Source organism: Mustela erminea, chromosome 9 (genome assembly GCF_009829155.1).
Source record: "Mustela erminea isolate mMusErm1 chromosome 9, mMusErm1.Pri, whole genome shotgun sequence".
Taxonomy (NCBI): domain Eukaryota; kingdom Metazoa; phylum Chordata; class Mammalia; order Carnivora; family Mustelidae; genus Mustela; species Mustela erminea.
The window spans coordinates 19085620-19108198 of NC_045622.1; the positions used below are offsets into that span (position 1 = coordinate 19085620).

The window sequence follows — 22579 nt, forward strand, 5'->3', positions numbered from 1 at the left end:
TTGGGGATATGGCTTAGTGTCCTGAACTACAGCAGATTACAGCAGAGCACAGAGCAGCATACTAACACCTCCGTGGTCTGCTACTTTAGGATCACTGAAATACATTCAAAGTTTCTTTGTTCCTTAGATCCACTTTTTTCAGAGGGAGTAAGTAGTCTGTAATGACCATGAGAAAGTTGTGCTTTCAAGCCTCTTCAAAGATGGTGTAAATCAGCAACGGGCAGCCAGGGCCTGATCATATTAAGTGACAGTCCATAACTACACATGAAATATCCCTTGGGGATTTCAAGCAACACGTGGTAGTCATCGCTTAAGAGAGTGAGAGCCTGTGGCACATGTCTGGGTGAGAAGGGCAAGCGCCAGTGACGTTCAGAATTTTATTATGACTTGCTTTGTGTTCACAGACTGGTGAAGTTAAGAGGAAATTGGGTCCCAACTTCTACCTGTAATCCTGCATGCAAGAGAAAGGCTACAAGAACTAGTGGAAACCCTTTATATGGGCATTTTGTCTATAGGCCATGCATATTCCATTTCAGGAAAAAGAATGTTTCCTACAAAGCTCTTTGTTGAATACCTTGAGAACATGGTATCATCATGGCCAACTCTGTCTAAGAATAGTGGTTGTTAATATGACAAAACGATACAAAGATTTTGGAAGGTGCCAAGAGAGAGGGGATGGTTATGATGGTGACCACCATTCGAGATGATCAATTTTTTTAATCATTTAAAATTTTAATCATTTAATGATTTCATCATTGAATTATTTTACATTCTACATTCTCAGGCACATGGAATGTATTTACAGTTGCTGCTTAAATATTTGCTTGGTAATTCCTGCCATTTCTGGGTCTGTTTCTCTTGATGATTCTCCTTCTAGTTATACATCACAATATCCTACTTCTTTGCCTACACATTTTTCTTTGGGTGCTGTGTATTTTACTTTGTTAAGTCATGGAATTGGCTGAATTCTTTTAAGGTTGAATTCTTTTAACATTGTCCTCCTAGGCACATGTGGCCGAGGTTAATACTTTCAAATCTTGTTTTAAACCTTTTTCAAGAAAAACTTACATTTGCTTTTGCTTTTGGATTAATTTATCCCCATTACTTTATCTTATGTCCCACGTGTTTTCAATTTTCACTCTGGCTGCTGGAAACACAATTGTGTCCATCCCTAGGTGGTCACAAAAATTTATTTGGCCTATTTATTTCTCATGGATCCTTTCACACCTTCAGGTAAGTTTTTTTTTTTTTTTTTTTAATCATGAAAAAACTGTATTTAGATTTAGCCAGCTGGACTCAGTTTAGATGATCCCAATTTTGTTGGCAACATCTGAAGCATCATAGTCAGGGGCCAGCCGAACCTATGCCTTCTTCTCTCCATCAGGCCTGATTAAGGTGTTGACCTTGGCTACATCAATGTCATAGAGCTTCTTCACAGCCCTTTTGATCTGGTGCTTGTTGGCCTTGACATCCACAATGAACACAAGTGTGTTGTCTTCTATTTTCTTCATGGCTGACTCAGTAGTCAGGGGGAACTTGATGATGGCATAAGTGATGAAGCTTGTTTCTCCTGGGGGCGCTCTTTCGAGGGTATTTGGGCTGCCTTCGGAGACGCAGAGTCTTGGGTCGTCGGAACGTAGATGATGTGCGGATCTTCTTTTTTTTGTGACTGTGGACGCCTTTCAGCACCGCTTTCTTGGCTTTCAAAGCCTTTGCTTTGGCTTCGGCTTTGGGAGGGGCAGGGGCTTCCTTCCTAGCTTTCGGCGCCATCTTCGTAAAAGGTTCAGGTAAGTTTTTGTTTTTGTTTTTGTTTTTTGGATGGATGCTTAAATTTGTATTCAACCAAAATCTCCAGGACATCCTTCTGCCTGTCTCCAGAGTTGTCTTTCTGTGTCTGTCCCTCATTTCTGGTTGTCTTCTCTACAAACACAAGTCATCCACCTCCCCAAACTCTGATCTCTGTCTGCTCAATTCAGGAACCCTGCCAGCCTCTGGCTGAGAGTTCTGGCCCCATGCTGCAGCCTAGAAACTGCACTCAGGCTGCACGCTGGGGCAGTTGTAGGGCCCACTTTTTTCCCCACCTTGCAGTGTTCACAATCCTCCACTGTTTGTTCGTCAATGCCCCCAAATCATTGCTCTATACACTTTTGCATTTTCTAGTTGTTTAAGTCAAAAGGTTAAAAATCTCTGTTATTCCACCCTGTCCCAAATCGGAAGTATTAATTCTTTTATTTTCAGACTGGATCATTCATAATATTTTCCTTTATGTAATTTTCTGTCAAATTAAAATATGAATTCCTTAGGAGTAGAACTCATGTTCTGTTTCTTTTTCTCTTTATCACCTCACATAGAATTTTATACAGGGTCCTAAAGAGGATAGCTAATATTGATTCAGTGATATGAGTGTTTTCAAGTTTATTTACAACAATACTACAGCATGAAAACTATTATGAAATTCATTTTATAGATAATGGAAATTGAGTTACAGAGAGATGAAGGGATTGGCCCCAATTCATACTGGTACCAGATGCCAGGATGAAGACCTACATCCAGACACTGGGCTCTAACGCATTCAGAATGTGTCTTCAACAGATCTTGTGTGAATGGACACCTGACTTAGGAATGAGTTCTTTTTTTTTTTTTTTTAAGATTTTATTTTTTTATTTGACAGAGGGAGAGAGATCACAAGTAGGCAGAGCAGCAGAGAGAGGGGGGAAACAGGCTCCCCGCTGAGCAGAGAGCCTGAAGTGGGTGGGGCTCGATCCCAGAACCCTGAGATCATGACATGAACTGAAGGCAGACCTTAACCCACTGAGCCATCGTCGTACCCTTGAGGAATGAGCTCTGAGGAAAAATGATCATCATGTACACAATGGTAATGAATCCTATGAGCAAACTAAAGCTTTTCTTTTCTTTTCTAAGGCAGAGAAAACCAGAGATATTGAGATCACAGACAATTTAAATGAGAAGAGGACCAGTAAATCTGTCCTTTAATACAGCTGATGGAACGTCCTCCCTGGGGCACCTAGGTGGCTCAGTCATGATCTGACATGCTCAGCAGGGAGACTGCTTCTCCCTCTGCCACTGCCCCTCTCCCCACTTGTGCTCCCTGCTGTGTCTCAGAAAAATAGATAAAATCTTAAAAGAGAGAGAGAGGAAGAGAGTCTTTCTTATTTCATTGCCAGGTGCCCAGGACTAAAAAAAAAAAAAAAGGCAAAGTACTTACATAGCTATCTCTAGCACTCCAAGAAAATACTTCTCCACAACAGAAACAAACCTTATTTTTGTAATTAATTCAATCCCCAAAATTAATAGATATGATTAAGTACCTATCATGAGAATAATGATAATTATCATATTCGTAATACTGTGTTGAATCACTAAATTCTACTCCTGAAACCAATATTATACTCTATGTTAACTAGTTAGAATTTAAACAAAAATTTGTAAAAAAATATTCACCATGCTATATGATTTTTAAAAAATCTAGATACCAGGGGCACCTGGGTGGCTCAGTGGGTTAAATTCTCTGCCTCCGGCTCAGGTCATGATCTCGGGGTCCTGGGATCGAGCCCTCCATCGGGCTCTCTGCTCAGCAGGGAGCCTGCTTCCCTTCCTCTCTCTCTGCCTGCCTCTCTGTCTACTTGTGATCTCTGTCTGTCAAATAAAAAAAATAAAATCTTAAAAAAAATCTAGATACCAAGTAAATTTTAAGGCAGGTTTCCTGGCAATATTTAATCTAGGCTCTTCATGAGCAACAGCAATGATACTAAGAGTCTGGGTAACTGGTCACCTGCCTGACTCTCCCTTAGCCCATGGTTCGCAACTGTTGGCTGACATCATTATCACCTGGAGAGCTTGTTAGAACACTGGGCTTACCTCCAGTTTTCAGATACAGTGGGTCTGGAGTGGTGCCTGAGGATTTTCACTTCTATCATGTTCCCTGATGAGGTTATGCTGCTGGTTTGGGAAACAGAATTTGAGAATCAGTATCCTAAACAACAAAATCATTTGGTCCTTACTGAAGATGTTTCTTTAAAAAAAAAAAAAAAAAAAAGTCTTGGGGGTGCCTAGGTGCCTCAGTCAGTTAAGCGTTGGACTCTTGGTTTTTGGTTCAGTTCATGATCTCAGGGTCCTGAGATGGAGCCCTGCGTTGGGCTCCGTGTCCAGCACAGAGTGTGCTTGAAATTTTTAACCACCCCCCCTTCCCTCTACTCAGGCTCTCTCTCTCAAACAAATACATAAAATCTTAAAAAAAAGTCTTTAACTTCAAACTTGTAATGAAGGGAATCCATCAAAAGAAATCAGAACAACACTATGGGTAAATCATGTATGGTTGTGCTGAAGAATAAATTTTCTTTTTTTTTTTTTTTAAAGATTTTATTTATTTGAGAGAGAGAGAGAGAGATGGCATGAGCAGGGGGAGCAGCAGGCAGAGCGGCAGCAGGCAGAGGGAAAAGCAGAGTCCCTGCTGAGCAGGGAGCCCAATGTGGGGCTCGATCGCAAGACTAGAGCATCATGACCTGATCTGAAGGCAGATGTTTAACCGACTGAGCCACCCAGGTGCTCCTGAAGAATAAATTTTCTTACATGTCGTCAATATTTATTGCTTTAAGGTACCAGTTTCTTGGCAATATGGGATTAGTATAGCCTTTCTGCTGCTTTGGTTTTTAGTTCCAGTGCAGTGGCTGATGAATGGAGTTCCCATCTTGGTGCTCACACTGGTCCTTGGCCGCAGAGGTTCTCAGATGGTCTCCACGCTCAGTGGCCACTTGCTAGAGCACGAGGGCTTGCTTCTCTCTCTCTTACCATGGCTTAAGGTCTTTGCTCTAATTTAATGTCATCCTGTTTTTCCAGATAACCGCATGGCTCATACTCTCGGATCCTTTGCATCTATTCGAAGGTCATCTTCTCAGAAAAGGCTTTCTTAACCACCTTGTTTAAAATCAAAACTCTAGGGGCGCCTGGGTGGCTCAGTGGGTTAAAGCCTCTGCCTTCGGCTCAGGTCATGATCTCAGGGTCATGGGATCGAGCCCCACATTGGGCTCTCTGCTCAGCGGGGAGCCTGCTTCCTCCTCCTCTCTCTCTCTCTCTGCCTGCCTCTCTGCTTACTTGTGATCTCTGTCAAATAAATAAAATCTTAAAAAAAAAAAAATAAAATCAAAACTCTATCCCCAAACCTTTAATTCCCCTTCCCTGCCTTATTTTTCTCCATAATTTTTGTCACCATGTAAATTTTCTATAATTTTTCTGGACCAGTTTCTTACTGTATGTCTTCCTCTATTGTAATTTATATCCAGTGGGGGCAGAAGTTTTGTCTCTTATGCTTATTGGTACATTATAGGCACCAAACAATACTTGGAAAGTGGAAGAATGAGTAATTTCCTTGGAAATATAATTACACATGATATTACTCACTGATGGACCTGGCTCATTTGCTGTATTCTGCACACATTATTAAAAATTATGCTTTTTCTTTGGCCATTTTTCTACCTGAAGTTAGGTGCTTAGTCTCTTCTTCGTTTTCACTTTGGGCCATCCATCTAAAAGGACTGTGACAATTCTCACCTGGTTGCTATGGGTTCCATTCTGCATCCATCCCTCCCTATTTGTCAGCATGCAGCACAAACTTTTGCCAGTAACTATCCTTTTCCTAATGTTCTTGATGTCCTTACCTTTGACAGTTTCTGGTAACCCATCATATCAGTCATTCACTGATTGCCTCAGCCTAAGGCCTTGACTATACTCCTCTAATCAATATTTTAAAAAGTAAACACATCTCCTGTCAGAAAATAATATTTTCTAACCCATGTTACTTTCATATTACGATACGGTTTATTGTCTCAGCTAACCTTCTTGAAAGTGTTCACTATATTTATATTCTGTTTCTTTATATATGCAGGCTATTCTCCTTACTTTATTTTGACTTTCACCCCCAGAATTCTACTAAACATTTTACCAAAGTCACTCATGACCTGCCCTTCTTATGTTCCTTTTCTTAGCGAATATCTCTATTTTTCACTCAGGTTTTCTTTCTTTTTTTTTCTTTCTTTCCTTCTTTTGTTTAGTACCTTTTTTTTTCCCAAAGATTTTATTTATTTATTTGACAGAGAGAGAGAGAGATCACAAGTAGCCAGAGAGGCAGACAGAGAGAGAGGCGGAAGCAGGTTCCCCACTGAGCAGAGAGCCCAATGCGGGGCTCGATCCCAGGACCCTGAGATCATGACCTGAGCCGAAGGCAGAGGCTTAACCCACTGAGCCACCAAGGCACACCTTGTTTTTTAAATTGAAGTGTAAATGACATACAAGTTATTTTCAGGTATACATCGTAGTGATTCCATATTTTTAGTCTAGTTATCATCTGCCACCAAATGATATGGAATGCTTCACAGATTTGCATATTTTCCTTGTGCAGGAAAGGTGATCTTCTTTGCCTTGTTTTAATTTTAGTGTATGTGCTGCCGAAGAGAGCACTCACTCAGGTTTATAGCCAGAAGCTTGATGGCATCCTGAGTCTGACTTACCTCTGTTCCCCTCACTTCTCACATCATATTTACTCAATCTAGGTAAATGGAACAAAAGGTGAAAACTGAATCTCTTGACATTTTCAAGAGTGCCTAACCCAAGAAATTAAAATGCTCTAACTTTGCATGTCTTGCTACGAGTCATAATACACTTTTATCTATTATTTCATTTAGAGATGGAGACATCAAGGCTCAGATGAGTTGTGACATGGTCAAAGTCATCTGGAAAATAAACCGATGGAGCCAAGACTGGATTTGGAAACCTCTGGATATTATGTAGATGATGTTTCATGATTTAAAGCCATGAATATACAAGGGTTGGTGGGTTAGATTTTTTTTTCCCCTAGATGTAAGCAGAATGTCCTTCAGTCTGGTGTGGCCATTGCTCATTCTGTTGACACAGTCTCAGGTTTCTGAAATGTCCACCTGGCACTATATTGATGCAGAATGAATGTGCTGAAGATAAAAAATGTTGTGTGATATAATGAACACTAATGTCAAGTTTTCCTAAGTATCAAGGACATGACTCTGTTCATTGTCTCTCTCAACACTTCTTTCACCTTTTCATTTCTCAAGCTATAAATAAAAGGGTTCAGAAGAGGGGTCACCACTGTAATGAGAACAGCAGCTACCTTGTCAAAATCCAGGGAATAGTTCTGATTGGGTCTCACGTACACAAAGATGTTGCTCCCATAGGCAATGGACACAACCGTGATGTGAGAAACGCAGGTAGAAAAAGCTTTTCGACGGCCTTGGGCTGAGGGGATGTGCAGGATGGTAGAGATGATATAGGTATAGGACCCAGTCGTGAATGTCAGAGAGCTCAGGATGACAAGGGCAGATAGGAGAAAGTTGATCTGCTCAATGAGGTGCGTATCTACACAGGCCACCTGCAGAAGAGGGGCAATGTCACAGAAAAAATGATTAATTTCTTTTTTACAGTAAGGTAGCCTTGTCACCACAATGGTTGGTACCAGCACGGACAGGAAGGCTCCCACCCAGCAGCCCAGGACCAGCAGGAGACAGACCCTGCTGTTCATGATGATGGTATAGCGCAAGGGGTTACAGATGGCTACATAGCGGTCAAAGGACATCACCGCCAGGAGGATAAACTCCACTGTCCCCAGAAAGAAGTAGAAATATGTTTGAGTGATGCAGCCAACAAAAGGTATGGTCTTCTTCTCTCCTAGGAGGCAGGCTAGCAACTTTGGAGTGACAACCGTGGTGTATAAAATATCTAAACAGGACAAATTACTGAGGAAAATGTACATTGGGGTTTGCAGACGATTATTGGTCCATGTTAGGAAGATGATAATAATGTTTCCTGTGACCGTTAATGTGTAAGTCGGCAAAAGAACCACAAAGAGGAAGATTCGAAGTTCTAGGAGAGCAGGAAAGGCGATCAGGGTGAATTCAGTCACGGTGCTCCGATTTCCCATGGCTGTGGCTACACGGTAGGCATGGTCTCCCTTAAAAAACAAGAAAAGGAAAATCAGCCTAGGAAGTATGTTTATAAATATCTGTAGAAAATGTGTTGTGGACCGTGTCTTCCATTGGGAGATGGGTCAAGGGCTTAAACCTCAATTGAAAGATCATTATTGGGGCGCCTGGGTGGCTCAGTGGGTCAAAGCCTCTGCCTTCAGCTCAGGTCATGATCCCAGGGTCCTGGGATCAAGCCCCACATCGGGCTCTCTGCTCTGCAGGGAGCCTGCTTCCTGCTCTCTCTCTGCCTGCCTCTCTGCCTACTTGTGATCTCTGTCTGTCAAATAAATAAATAAAATATTAAAAAAAAAAAGTACCGACTCACACTTTAACAAGAACTATTTTTTTTTTGAAGTTTACAGTCTATGAGAGGGAAATTCTTTTAAATACTTTCTAGCCTTTTCTATAACAAATTTTCTTTCACTTGAGCAGTTGTCATTGGTGACCCGCCGCACGAGATAAAGGTTGATTTCCTTTTTCCCATATTTGGTGATCTCCAGAGTCTCAGCTTTGAAAGTCTTTTCTTCACATACATAGATCCATGGAAATAGACTGGAAGTATCTGAAAGGAACAATGGTTCCTGGCTCCTGCTAATCACTTTAGATGACACATCAAAAGGGCATAGAGAGTATCTTATAATTAGGCTACACCCTGGGTCCACACCTACCTTCTCCAAAGTATGTAAGCAATATATCACATATCTGGCTGATTATTTTTTTTATTGAAGTATAGTGAACACATAACATTTCAGGTGTACAACATATTCATCTAATAGTTCTATGCATTACTTGGTTTCATCACGATAAGTATAGCTACCATGGGACACCATACGTTACTACAATATACTTGATTATATTCCACATACTATACTTTTCATCTCTGTGACCTATATATTTTATGACTAGGAGTTTAGCCCTCTTAATCCCATTTTCCCACCTCCTCCCCTCTGACAACCACCAGCTTGCTGTCTATATTTACAAGCCTGTTATTTTGTTCATTTGTTTTGTTTTTTAGAGTCCACATGTAAGTAAAATTGTCTTTGTCTGTCTGATTTATTTCTGACTGATCATTTAAGGGGACACTAGACAATGTGATAAAATCAAAGAGGTACAGAATATACACAGGAGGTAAAATAGAGACAATGTAGCTCACTTTATTTACTTGATTAGTTGAAATAATAAAACTACATCAAGATTATCTAGTTGTTCTTTATTCCAATATCTGAGAAATGTTCTCTGGCACCGGTATTCTCATTTTAGGTTAAACGCACCAATGCTCTAACGTCCATGCTCTCTTTGTCTAGGTTTTACTGAGCACCTCCTTAACAAATAAGTTAAATGATATTCCCCTCTTTTTCCTTTTGCCCACCTCCCCTCCTACTCCTTTACTAAGATAAAAATTTTGCCTTCCTATTTCATTTTGTAAGTGTTTCCCATTACAAAAAAAAACCCACAAAAAAAACCTCACATTTTTCAGTGCAAAGAATTTGAATATGCAAATGCGGAAAACAAAATTACAATCTGTAAGCAAACCTGTTATATTTTGGTGAATGTATTTCCATGCCATTTCAAAATTAAATTACTTACATATGTATCTAAAATAAATGAGGCCGACATACTATTTTGTAACGGGCTTTTCTTTAAATAATAATCATCATCCTTCCATATCAATTACTAGAATGCTGCACACTCATTTTTTAAAAAGATTTTATTTATTTATTTGATAGATAGAGATTACAAGTAGTTAGAAAGGCAGGCAGAGAGAGAGAGAGAGAGGAAGCAGGCTCCCCGCTGAGCAGAGAGCCCGATTCGGGGCTTGATCCCAGGACCCTGCGATCATGACCTGAGCCCAGGGCAGAGGCTTAAACCCACTGAGCCACCCAGGTGCCCCTGCACACTCATTTTTTAATATCAGCTTTTTCGAGGTACAATTGATACACAAAGAACTGCTCATGGGGTCCCCGGTTGGCTCATCTGGTGGAGCATGGGACTGCTGATCTCAGGGTAGTGAGTTCAAGCCCCATGTTGCACATAGAGATTACTTAAAATCTTAAAAAACAACAACGAAGAACAGCCCATATTTAATAGGCACAATTTGATGAGTTTTATGTGATTTATGTGCAAGAATATTTACTCAGTCATTATCTATACAGGAAGGAAATGTTGATCATCTAGGTTAACCAACACCAAACAACCAGCTGACTATCTCACGGGGCCATCGATGGAATCAGACAGTATATGACCCTTACAAGTGATTGTGTGAAAGAAACTGTGGGAGGTCTGGCGTGTGTCTGTCTCCTTAATTGTGGTGATGATATTATGGATGTGTGTATGTGTTCAAACTCATACAAGCTCTCAAATATTTCTATAAATCATCGCACAGAAGTGGCTAATCATGAATACTGATACCAATGTAATAGCAAGTGAAATCTCATGTGAACTTTCTGTCTGAGGCACTGAGAGTCTGTTTTGTGTGTGTGTTGCATTATTATTTCCATGAGGCTGTTCAAAATGATTATTCACACTTCCAGATTCAAGTGTTAAATGAATATAACATTCAAGATGAGCTACTGTGAGTTTTAAATTAAATCATATGTGTGGCAATATCTAACAGAATCTTGCTAAAAAATAGCTTTGTTCAGAGGGGATTGAGATAAACTCAAAGGAGATGAAAAATTAGAGTGATCTGTTTCTTGAATAAATAACATCAAATTATGGAAAGTTTAATTTGAAGAATATTCTTAGTGCATCCTTAATCTGAATCCCCCAGATTAGCATCTGACCCCACTAAGAATATGACAGATCAGAGAGACTACACACGAGAAGATACATTTAACATAAGTGCTATATTCGTCAATAAAACATAGGTGAAAAAGTATACTTACATTTTATCGATTATATAGATGATTTAAGATTCGTCCAGCATGTTTCGTACATGGAGACAGCAAGAGGGTCCAGCTGTGATTATTGTGTGTGCCTGAATCTACTCTAGATATTGTACTTTGAAATTGTTCTCTTGCCATTTCTATTTCTACGTCTAGCTCCTGGAAACATATCTTAAAGATAAAATAAAATCGACTAGGTCACTGAACCGCCTAACCCCAGTGTGTGTCCCTGTGATTACCATCCTCACCACATATCCTTCCAGCCATGGCTTGGACGACTTCAGTGAGTGGGAAATCTCTACCTTGCTTTAGCACTGGCTGAATGAAAAGCTCTCATCTTGAACGGAAAATTCTGTCTTTGTAAATTCCAAATACACGTTCATGTTCTGACCTTTCCAACCAAACACTTTTTTCACCACAGTAACCCTTAAACACCCTAATGATCTAGGAACCCTGATGAGTTCCACACAAAATGATTCTAGAGTCTGGTTTTGTAGAAGAGAATGTGGTAGTAAAGTGTTAAGAACCTGGAAAACCTTGCAGGAATAATCAGCTGGATGAGAGTAGATCGTCCCTGATTCTTTTTAAAAAAATTATCCTGGAAAATCATTGATTCTCAATTCACAGATATTTTCTCTCGTACAAGAAGGCTAGTTCTGAGTCTTTGGTTAAATCTCAATCATTCGAATTATTTAGTAACTGGGCTGTTTTGGATATAAAATCCAATACAACTAACTCAGATGTGGCTGATGCAGAATCCTTCTTACGCCATCCTTGCCAAGCCACAGCCTGGTGAGGGGATCTTAGTATAGTTTTTGGTATCGTGGCCCCCCTTTAAGGTTACTAGAATACTAAATTTTCCACCGGAGATTTTACTAAATAGTCTTGAATACACTGAATTGCCAAGATTAAAGTTGAGTTGTATATTTTCTAAAAAGTTGCCCTATTCTTTTTCTCTATAAAGTTTCCTCTCTTCTGTGAATTTTTTTTTCACAAGTGGATGAACTATGCTTTTTCATGGGCTTATTTTCCTTGGAGATTTAGATGAAAACAGCTCTTGGGGATATGGGTCAAAGGAAGTTAATTAATAATATTGTTACAAAAGAATGTTGGTTTTGAACGACCTAATCACAATTACAAAGTTTTAGGCGGTGCCAAATTGACCTGCTAGGGTTTCCTTGGGGATTTTCATGATATTCTGCTTTATCTATTTAAAAGAAAATTAATGCTTAAAAAACTTTTCATCCTTTTAAAGTCATTGGCCAATAGAAAATGTTCTCCAACAATAAATTATTCTAGAGTTTCAGATGCCATCTAGGGCCTTTGTCTCTATCAGCAGAGCAAGTTTTATAAGTTTTTTTTTTTAATCTTTTAAAAAAAGTTTTATTTAAATTCCTACTTGTTAATGTACAATGTAATATTAGTTTCAGGTATTCAATATAGTGATACCACACTCCCGTACAGCACCCAGTGCTCATCACAACAATGTGCTTCTGAATCCCCAAAACATATTTCACCCCTCCCCCTACCCACCACCCCTCTGGGAACCCTCTCTTCTCTACAGTTAAGAGTCTGTTTCTTCAGTTACCTCTCTTTCCCTATCCCCTCTGTTCATTTGTTTTGTTTCTTTTCTTTTAAAAAACATTTATTTATTTATTTGACAGAGATCACAAGTAGGCAGAGAGGGCGGAGGGAGAGAGAGAGAGAGGGGGAAGCCAGCTGAGCTAAGAGCCCGATGTGGGGCTCGATTCCAGAACACTGAGACCATGACCTGAGCTGAAGGCAGAGGCTTTAACCCACTGAGCCACCCAGGTGCCCCTGTTCATTTGTTTTGTTTCTTAAATTCCACAGAGGAGTGAAGTCATATGGCATTTGTCTTTCTTTGACTGATTTCGTTTAGTATTATACGTTATAGTTCCAACCATGTTGTTGCAAAATGTGGCAAGATTTCATTCTTTTCTTACGGCTGAATAATATCCCATCATTATGCCACCTCTTCTTTATCCATTCATCAGTCAGTGGACACTTGAGCTGTTTCATAATTTGACTGTTGTAGATAAGGCTGCTATAAACATGTCAGACAAATACCTTATGATTTCACTCACATGCGGAATAGAGGAAAATGGGGAGATGGTAGCCAAGGGCACAAAGCCTTCCATTATAAGATGAATAAACTCTGGGTGTCTAACATACAGTGTGGTGGTGACCACACTTAATAATACTGTATTGTGTGCTTGAAATTTGCTAAATAGTAGCTAGTTTAAACACACTCACCAAAAAAAGTAACAATATGAGGTGAAGAATGTGTCAGGTAATTGATTGTGATAATCATTTCCCAAAATATAGATTTATGTCAAGACTTCATGATGAACACTTTAAATATATGCAATTTTATTTGTCAATTATATATCACATAAACTGAAAAAGTAAAAAAATATATATATATAATGCATCAGATATTTCCACCAACATGCACTAGACTGGCTAGAATTTAGAAGACTGCTAACACCCAGCATTAGTAAGTATACGGAAGTGTGACAGTCACTCTATTATCAGTACAACGGAACATGCAATGACTTTAGAGAACATCCTGACAGTTTCTTATAATTAAACACATTCCTACCATAAAACACAGTCATCCCACTTTTCAGAATGTATCTAACAGAAGTGAAAACAAATATCCACATAAAAACATGACCTCAATGGTTCATAGAGGCTTTATTCACATTAACCAGTCCTGAAAACAACTCAAGGCTCCACCGTCTGATGAATAAACAGGCTATGATAATTCTGCAGAATCTATATTACACGTAGTCCTCCATAATACAGAGGAAGAAACCACGGACACCCGAAACATGTGCATTAACTTCAAAGTATCTGATTAAGTGAAAGAAAGCAAACACAAAAGACTACATGAAGTAAGTCTGCATTTATATAAAATGCAAGAAAATGCAAATTACCCTGACAGGAAACACCTGAGTGGTTATCAGGGCTGAGGTAGGGGAGAGGAAAGCATTTCCTGCAAGGGAGCACAACACTTTTAAGAAAACGGAAATACTGTAAACCATCATAGCGGTGCTGGTGGCTACGTGAAGGGACACAGGTGTCAAAACTCAAGCAGCTCTACACTTAAATTGTCCATCGTGTGTACCTTGTACATCAATACAATGGATTTAAAATATGGACACAGGCATACTAATCCATGTAAAGGATCTCTTTGGAAAGCAGCTTAAAGCCTATTTCAACACATGACGATCATTTCAGAAAAAAACACGTTTTAAATTCTCCAAGTTTCTACTTCCCTGATGCTTTAAAGCAGCTCTCTAAGTTTCTCTTTAAATAATAAAATAAACAACCAAGAGTGTGTCCCAGGAGACCCTAACTTTCTAACTGTGAGTAGTTACTGCCACTCTGATGTTCTGACTGCAGTAACAATCATTAACCATTTTTTATGCCATAGTCCCAGGTGCCACTGTAAGCCAAATCTCTGAAGGTGAGCACCAGATCTCATTAAACACCGCAGTTCACCCCGACGTAAGCACTTTCGTAGAGGCAGAGTCAGGTTGTTTCCTGCAGAGAGTAAGTGAAGGTGGTGCTACGTGAAATCAAGTCACAGGACACCTGATGAATGAGCAGGGGTGACCTAAGCAAGGGTGACAGTTTAGAGAGATGCTTCAGTGCATGCAAACATGAATTCTTCTGACGGTCCAGATGGATCCACAGAAGAACTCAAAATTCACTGAGTACACAAAAATTAAATTCTTGAAGCGAAGAAAGGAAAAAAAAAAAAAACCAGCTGAAATTTGGGCAGCATTTAGCCACTTTTGCCAGAATAGAAGTCAGGGGACCTGCTCTGGATCTGGCTGCGGTAACTCCTCCATTCACCACCAAACCTCGCTGCTCTGCCCTCCTGACCACCACGTGCAACAGGGTACATGGGACTTGGAACTCAGAGCAATGTGCTGAGGTTCACAGGAAACGTGAACAGATACTGTAATGCTTGGACTTCTCCCTGGTGTAAGTCCAGACTTCACTTTTGCTGTGGGCATCCGAAAAGGAACTGAGAGAAAGCCACAGACGTTCTGGAAAAGGACAGTTTTTCATTCAGAGGAAGAAGGATGGACTCCATAAGCAAACACTGAATAACCACTTCGTGTGGTTTGGAAAGGGGATTAGTTACCACCCGGGGAAAAGTCTCAGACTAGGACTGAGATTTACACAGAATTCAACACTGAAGCAATCACAGAATTGACAGAAAAATGGAGGGAATGCAGTATGGAAGAAAACCCACAAAGTTTGAGTTTCCTAACATACCCGAATAGAGAAAATACAAAGTGTGCTACGAAGAGTAGGAGGTAAGTATACTTTATTATGCAATTATCCATATTTGTATGGTAAGCAGTCTGAGTCTCACTAAATTTGTTTATATGTATATTTTATGAATTAAAGTATAACTACTGCTCTCCCCAAAACTACAGTGAAGGCAGCTGTCAAGTATGATAGCTTTACTCTAAGTATGTAAATGAAAGTCTTTCATGTACTCAGCTTGCAATTAAGCTTTGTCACATTTTACTGACAGCAGCAAAGATCCCAAGATATCTCTAATCCCCACCCCCCACCGCCACATCTCAGTCCTTTTCTGTTCCTCCTTCCCCATCCCGATGTTCTTAACAAACATGTACTGAACAGGTCCACATACATCACTGTAGACACAGGCTCTAGCGGAGGACCTCAGTCTGTCCCTGTTGTCATCCTCATTGTAGAAAACACGTAAGACACGATGCTTAGGAGTGTCATGAAAGATCCAAACCTACAGTGGCCAAACAGGTTCTCTTCCACCAGTCCCCATTTCTGACTAAATCTGGAATCTTTTTTTTTTCTTTAAGATTTTATTTATTTATTTGACAGAGAGAGATCACAAGCAGGCAGAGAGGCAGGCAGAGAGGAGAAAGCATGCTCCCTGCTGAGCAGAGAGCCCGATGCGGGACTCGATCCCAGGACTCTGAGATCATGATCTGAGCCGAAGGCAGCGGCTTAACCCACTGAGCCACCCAGGCGCCCTAAATCTGGAATCTTGAAATGTGCCAGTGCAAGTGAATGCCACTTTTTAAGGACCCACAAATGGTAATGAAGAACAATCTGCCCCCCAAATGAAAGCCTTAACTTGGCAAGGTTATAATTAAATTCTTAGACGCAGATTGTCATAATCCAGAACCTTTCCGCCAAGACAGGATGGGCTCAGCAGGGCACGGAGTTCATCTAGAGAAGACAGACACAAAGCCAGCTTGTTCTCCATTATCATGAAGTTAAGTGACTCCCTGAGGAGAGCAAGGCTACATCTTTCCCTCTTCTCAGCATTTGTTTGACCCAAATACAGCAGAACAGAAAGCTCTCGATGCCTTTTTTCCATTCCTATATGACCCCATGACAACAACGGCCAACAGCAACCCCATTTGTGTCGGACCATCCCAGAATCTTGTTTAAAAATGGCACCGAGCTCTTGCAGATCCCAACCTGTCTAACTTACAACACCGGGGGAAATCAAGCTCCTCTCAACGTCATCAAAGAAGAAATACCCAGGAAGGAAAATGGAGAACTTCGGGGAGATTGGGAAATGATTAGCGAGATAAATGGAAGGAAGAGTGGGACGGATGATGGGCAGCTGCAGGAAACTCCACTCCGTCTGCCTTGACACCTGCTCCCCTCCAGTGGGGGCAGTGAGGAAGGTGGGAAGCAGGAAATGAAAGGGATTTCAAAGCATTTCCACTTGTCCACAGACCATGCTCGCTTCTGTGTCTATATTAGATCTCAGCAACATTAACACGCATCCACCCAGATATGGCTGATATGGTTATGCCTTTCTGTGCCGTAGTAATCAGTCAGGAAGTGTATGACCTGGGTGCAGGAGCAGTGGGGGGAGGGTGAATGTCACAATACTTACGGTGCAAGGCAACCGCAGTACAAGATCCTATTTCAATAGATCAGCCCCTTTGAGGGCCTTTGATAACTTAAAAGCAATTGATGTTTGGAGTAAATGGATGGGAACTACAAATAATGAGCAACTACAAGGGCCAGAAAAGTCTCAGCAAAATTTTCAAATGGAAATTCATTCAGGAAAAGAAAGGGGGGAGTCTTTAAGGCAAAAAAGGCTGCTAGGAGTTACTTTTCCCGGACAGAGGGGCTGGGGAAAATGATTTCCTTTCAGGAGGAACTCGGTGGCTTCAAACCTAGAGGGATCGTAGCTCAGGTTCTTGAATTGGTTATTCGCACATAAAACCAAAGAATTAGCCACAAAATAAAACACCCAAGGACACAGCTTCAATGGAGTTACACAGGCATGCACTAGAGGTTCACCAAAGTTGAGCACTATTCCGAGAGGAGCATTCCAAGCACCGCCCATCTGCATCCACTTTCTTGCACTACTATTAACAGACTCATGTTCCAGTTGCTGAAAAGAATATAAGGTATACGAGACCTATAGAAGAGGACCTGTAAAACATGCACAGGTGGGGAATGGGAGGTGAAATTTCTGTTATTCTTTTGGAAGCTGCCATATGCATGACATTACAAAGAAAAATGAATGATCATTTTCCCAAAAGACGTTTTCAAATGCATGAAATAGCTTATGCAAATTATGAAGCATGCATCGTGTACCTACTTGCTCTGTCACTGTGTAGACCTCAAAAACTCCAGTTTCTGCTCTCCTATGTGGCAATACATGAAGGGTTGAAATAATGTGGAGAAAAGGAGCTCAACTTTTATTAATATTCCCTTTGTCCTTTTGCAACGTGACTGTCTGGATTCTCAGTTAAGTATTCTCTCTTCTCAGGCACAGAACTGACCTGGGAAAACAGGAGACCAGGAAGAATGAAAGGGAGAGGGGAAGGAGCACTGGGTCAGAGAGAAAAACCATCATGAAGACCAGAGTTTAATGGGACCACAGAGGTAATTTCATTCAACCAAAAATTTTAAATATGAGAATCCTGCGGTGAGAAAAGTCGTGTCATTTACCCAGGGTCCTCCCTGTTTTACGGTGAGTGAAAAGACTCTTGACTCTTCATCCAAAGCGTTTACTACTTCATCTTTAGCACTGACATTCAGGGTTGAAAACTTATTTTTGCTAATTTTCTTCTCTGTGATTTTTTTTTTTTTCACAGACGTTCTGGCCACTGATATTGCATGCGATGGATATGCAGAATCAGACCACAGTGACTGAATTTATCCTGACTGCCTTCCCTATGATCCCAAAGCTTCAGATCTCCCTCTTTGTGGTCCTTCTGTTTACTTACATGCTAACTCTAATGGGAAATACTGTCATCATTTCCTTAATCTGGGCTGATAATCGCCTCCAAACCCCAATGTACTTCTTCCTCAGTAATTTGTCTTTTTTGGACATTTCATACACTACCTCAGTTACCCCAAAGCTGTTAGCCTGTCTCCTAGAGGACAAGAAGACCATATCTTTTGTGGGCTGCATCACCCAAACATACTTCTTTTTTTTCTTGGGGACAGTGGAGTTTATCCTCCTGGTGGTGATGTCCTTTGACCGCTATGTGGCCATCTGTAACCCCCTGCGCTATACTATCATCATGAACAGTAGGGTCTGCCTCCTGCTAGTTCTAGGCTGCTGGGTAGGAGCCTTCCTCTCAGTACTGTGCCCAACTATTGTGGTGTCCAGACTGCCTTTTTGTTATAGAGAAATTAGTCATTTCTTCTGTGACATTGCCCCCCTGCTACAGGTGGCCTGCATAGACACTCATTTCATTGAGATGATAAACTTCCTCCTATCCTCCCTTGTCCTTCTGACCTCCTTGGTATTCACCATTGTATCCTACACTTACATCATCTCTACCATCCTGCGCATCCCCTCAGCCCAAGGCCGTCGGAAGGCCTTTTCCACCTGTGCTTCTCACATCACAGTTGTGTCCATTGCCTATGGGAGCAACATCTTCATGTATGTGAGACCCAGCCAGAGCCACTCACTAGAATTTGACAAGGTGACGGCTGTCCTCACCACAATGGTGACCCCTCTTCTGAACCCCTTCATTTATAGCCTGAGGAATGAAAAAGTAAAAGAAGTTTTGAGAGACGCAATTCACAAAATTATGTCCTTATGGCACAAGAGAACTTGAACCTTATTGCACAGGATAGCTTGAAAGTTTTTGTGCCAATCATGACTATATTCGGCACTTGGACTCCATGTGGAGGAAAGCATGCTTGAAGATAATAAAGTCAAAGATTTGTGGGAACACATGAAGAGGCTTCTTGCCACATCAGAAACGAGGTATTACAGTCAATGTCCAGAGCAGGCAATTCAAGCATAGAGAAAATAATGTGTTTTGAACCCTATTATTGTGCTGTCTCACACACAGATTTAATGAAAAATACATAACCAAAGTCAGAAAACCTGATTTGTAAGCCTTGGTGTATTGCTTTTTTATCACATGACACATATACTATCTGAACTCTCATTTTTCTTATTGGTCCATAGGAAGTACCTCACAGTTTCCCCCCCTCTTTTTTTTTTTTATGGTCTTACTCTAGATGATCTAAGAAAGGCAACCACAGATAATTGTAAGTTAATGCTTTCTCTAGGTATTAGGATGATGCAAGATAGTTGGCTTCATCCCTGACAGCTAAATACCCTAGAAAATAATAGTAATAATAATAATAACAACAAAAACAAGGAAGAGCAGTAACCTATCCCAGCATTTGTATAGTGTGCTTAACTTTGAGCTTTTATGTTGATACACATGGAGTTTATAAGAAAATAGCTTTTAAATCATCTGAGTTCAAAATCCTAATTCCGGGAAGGAGGATCTGATTGGTGCAACTGACGAGAGATGTCCTCTCCTGATTCATTTCTTTGTAAGAGGAACGATTGGCAAGGAGTTAAGTTGCCCTCAGTCTTTACCACCATGGAACCCGTGCTATGGGGATGGGTACTCTGAATGACATGGTAAAAACAGGAACAAGACCATAGGCATTCCTAAGAGCAAAACAATTATGGCTAGTGTGGTCATTAATCTTCTAGCTAAAAGGACGATGACTGAGACCCTAAACTGGCATGGAATCTCTCACGGACAAGCAGAGAGAGAAAGTGCTACCTTAGGAACAGTCTCAGAATACTATGGAAGAACCCAGTGTGTCATAAGGTATTGTAACGAACAAATGTTTCTAGATTGGAAGAACGTAGAACAATGCCACCAGGGCTGAAGCAGTCATATAAGGATCTGGTCTGTACTCATTATCAGACACTCCATAAGATCAGATTTGGAAAGTTACCGTATCAGTTTCCTATTGCTGCCATAACAAATTTGGCAGCTGAAAACGACTCGTTTTTATCATCTGACCTTTCTGGAGGTCACATGTCCAAAATCTGTTTCTACTCATCTGAGTTGTTGACAGAATTCCCTTCCTTGAAGATGTAGGCCCAAGGTCCTGCTTCCTTGCTGCTATCAGTAAGGGCCATTTCCAGTTTCTAGAAGGTACTTCAGCTCTTGGCTCATCGACCCCCTTCCTTCACCTTCAAAGCCAGCAATAGTGGGGCGAGTATCTCACAAGTTCAAACCTCTCTTCTTTCCCTCTCTTTCCGATTTGGCTGACAACGTTCTCCACTTCTAAGGACTCTCTTGATTGGATTAGGCCCACCCTAATATCCAGGATATTATCATGGACTCAAGGTCCTTTTTTCTGAATTACATTTGCAAAGTCCCCTCTGCCAAGTCAAGTAACATGTTCACAGATTCTGGGGGATTAGGACATAAATATCTTCAGGTGCCATTACTCTGCTTGTCAGCATTGGGTTGCTAGAGGTAATGACCCAGGAAAGAAAAATAAAGAACAGAGCACGGTAGGATTATTTTGAGCCAATACTGATTCCGAAACTCCGAGTTTCATCGCTTAAAGCAGAAGAGTTTACAAATCCCAGAATGTGAAAGACTAGTGAAAAGCAGCAACATAGGAAATACATGTATGAACTAGCTACATGTGTTTTTATTTAAGTCATTGTGAGGTAATGATGAATATAGCTGTCCCTTTGTGCTGTTTTACTGTTTTCATGAGTGCCCATCTCACTCAGAAGCTCTGATCTGATATCACGAACACAGAAAAGAAAATCCTGAGCAAATAAGAGAATTTAAACACAATTTTGGTACCCAAAATTATACCTGGCCCCATGTTGGGCCAAGCGTGAAACTGAAAATATAATAAGACTTGATGAACTCTGAAAAATAACATAAATATACTGTTTTGCCTTGATGTTGATTACTATTCTTATGATCAACATTGTTATAACACAAGATAATAATATCTATCAGTTTCTACATTGACTCTAGCTAGTTACTTGTCCCAAATTTGGAGACACCTGGAAAGACGCTTACTTTTCCCATAGTATGGGTCCTTTTAATGAGGCCCCAGTGTCACTGACCAAAACTAACTCTTTTGGTTGCTGCTGACTAATCTGGCCTTGGCCTGGGAACCCCCAAGCCCTCAACCCATAGACTTTAATGAAAGGATGTGCCCCAGGGCCTGCTTCTCCCTCCAAGAGTGCCCCTCCCCCACCCAGCCATGCCAGGGATCTCCTCCAGGACCCATGAGTAATAAACTCTATGGTAATTCCTTTTGCAGTTTGTTGAACTGCAGCTCACCATCTGGTCTCCTCTGCTCCACTTAAGACATGTTAACTTGACAAATTAATAACAAGGTGGTACCACCACAAATAGCAATTTGCCTCATTTTTGAAATGTACTAAGAAGTGGTTGTTCATGTGTGTGTGCGTGTGTGTGTAACACTTCAGAGGTATGTACTTTGTCTGAGATCCTTAAAAACTCTTTATTAAATAAAATTTTGGTGGGTATCTGGGTAGCCCATTTGGTTAAGCGCCTGCCTTCGGCTCAGGTCATGATGATCCCAGGGGCCGGAGATCCAGACCTGCACTGGTGTCCCTGCTCAGCAGGGAGCCTGCCTCTTCCCCTTCTCTTCCACTGCCTCCTCCTGCCCCTCCCTCCTGTACCCCTCCCCTCCCCTCCCCTGCTCATTCGCTTGGGAGCTCTCTCTTAAATAAATAAAATCTTCAAAAACAAAAAGGTTAACAGTGAAAATATATTAATTACTAAAATTTTTATAACTGGAAAGAGCTTATGCATTATCGTTTTCAACATTATCATCTTTTTTTTTTTTTAGATTTTATTTATTCATTTGACAGAGAGAGAGAGCCAAGTAGGTAGAGAGGCAGGCAGAGAGAGAGGGAGAAACAGACTTCCCGATGAGCAGAGAGCCTGACGTGGAACTTGATCCCAGGACCCTGAAATCATTACCTAAGCTGAAGGCAGAAGCTTAACCCACTGAGCCACCCAGGTGCCCCTACATTATCATCTTTTTAAAAAGGGGGCTTACTTTCTCCAAATGCTGAAAGTAGGAAAGCACATTAATGAATGAATCCCTAGTTAGCTGTAAACAATATCCTTGGGGCAGGCCTACAGTCCAAGATGATAAATGATTTTTTAATAAAAGATTTTAGGGGCACCTGGGTGGGTTAAGCCTCTGACTTTGGCTCAGGTCATGATCTCAGGGTCCTGGGATCGAGCCCTACATTGGGCTCTTTGCTCAGAGGGGAGCCTGCTTCCCCTTCTCTCTCTGCCTGCCTCTCTGCCTACTTGTGATCTCTGTCTGTCAAGTAAATAAATA

At 40.9% G+C, this 22579-nt stretch overlaps 2 protein-coding genes and 1 non-coding gene across 3 annotated transcripts; 1 reads left to right on the forward strand and 2 right to left on the reverse strand.

The window, feature by feature from the left end:
* Positions 1-6370: 6370 nt before the first annotated feature.
* Positions 6371-6474, reverse strand: LOC116600449. Its single transcript, XR_004289652.1, has one exon. It is a non-coding gene; the product is annotated as a U6 spliceosomal RNA (small nuclear RNA).
* Positions 6475-7021: 547 nt separating this feature from the next.
* LOC116598344 (olfactory receptor 6M1) lies at positions 7022-7963 on the reverse strand. Its single transcript, XM_032357030.1, has one exon. It carries the CDS (start codon positions 7961-7963, stop codon positions 7022-7024), a length of 942 nt encoding a protein of 313 aa, XP_032212921.1.
* Positions 7964-18081: 10118 nt separating this feature from the next.
* On the forward strand, positions 18082-19023 carry LOC116598230 (olfactory receptor 6M1-like). Its single transcript, XM_032356724.1, has one exon. It carries the CDS (start codon positions 18082-18084, stop codon positions 19021-19023), a length of 942 nt encoding a protein of 313 aa, XP_032212615.1.
* Positions 19024-22579: the final 3556 nt, after the last annotated feature.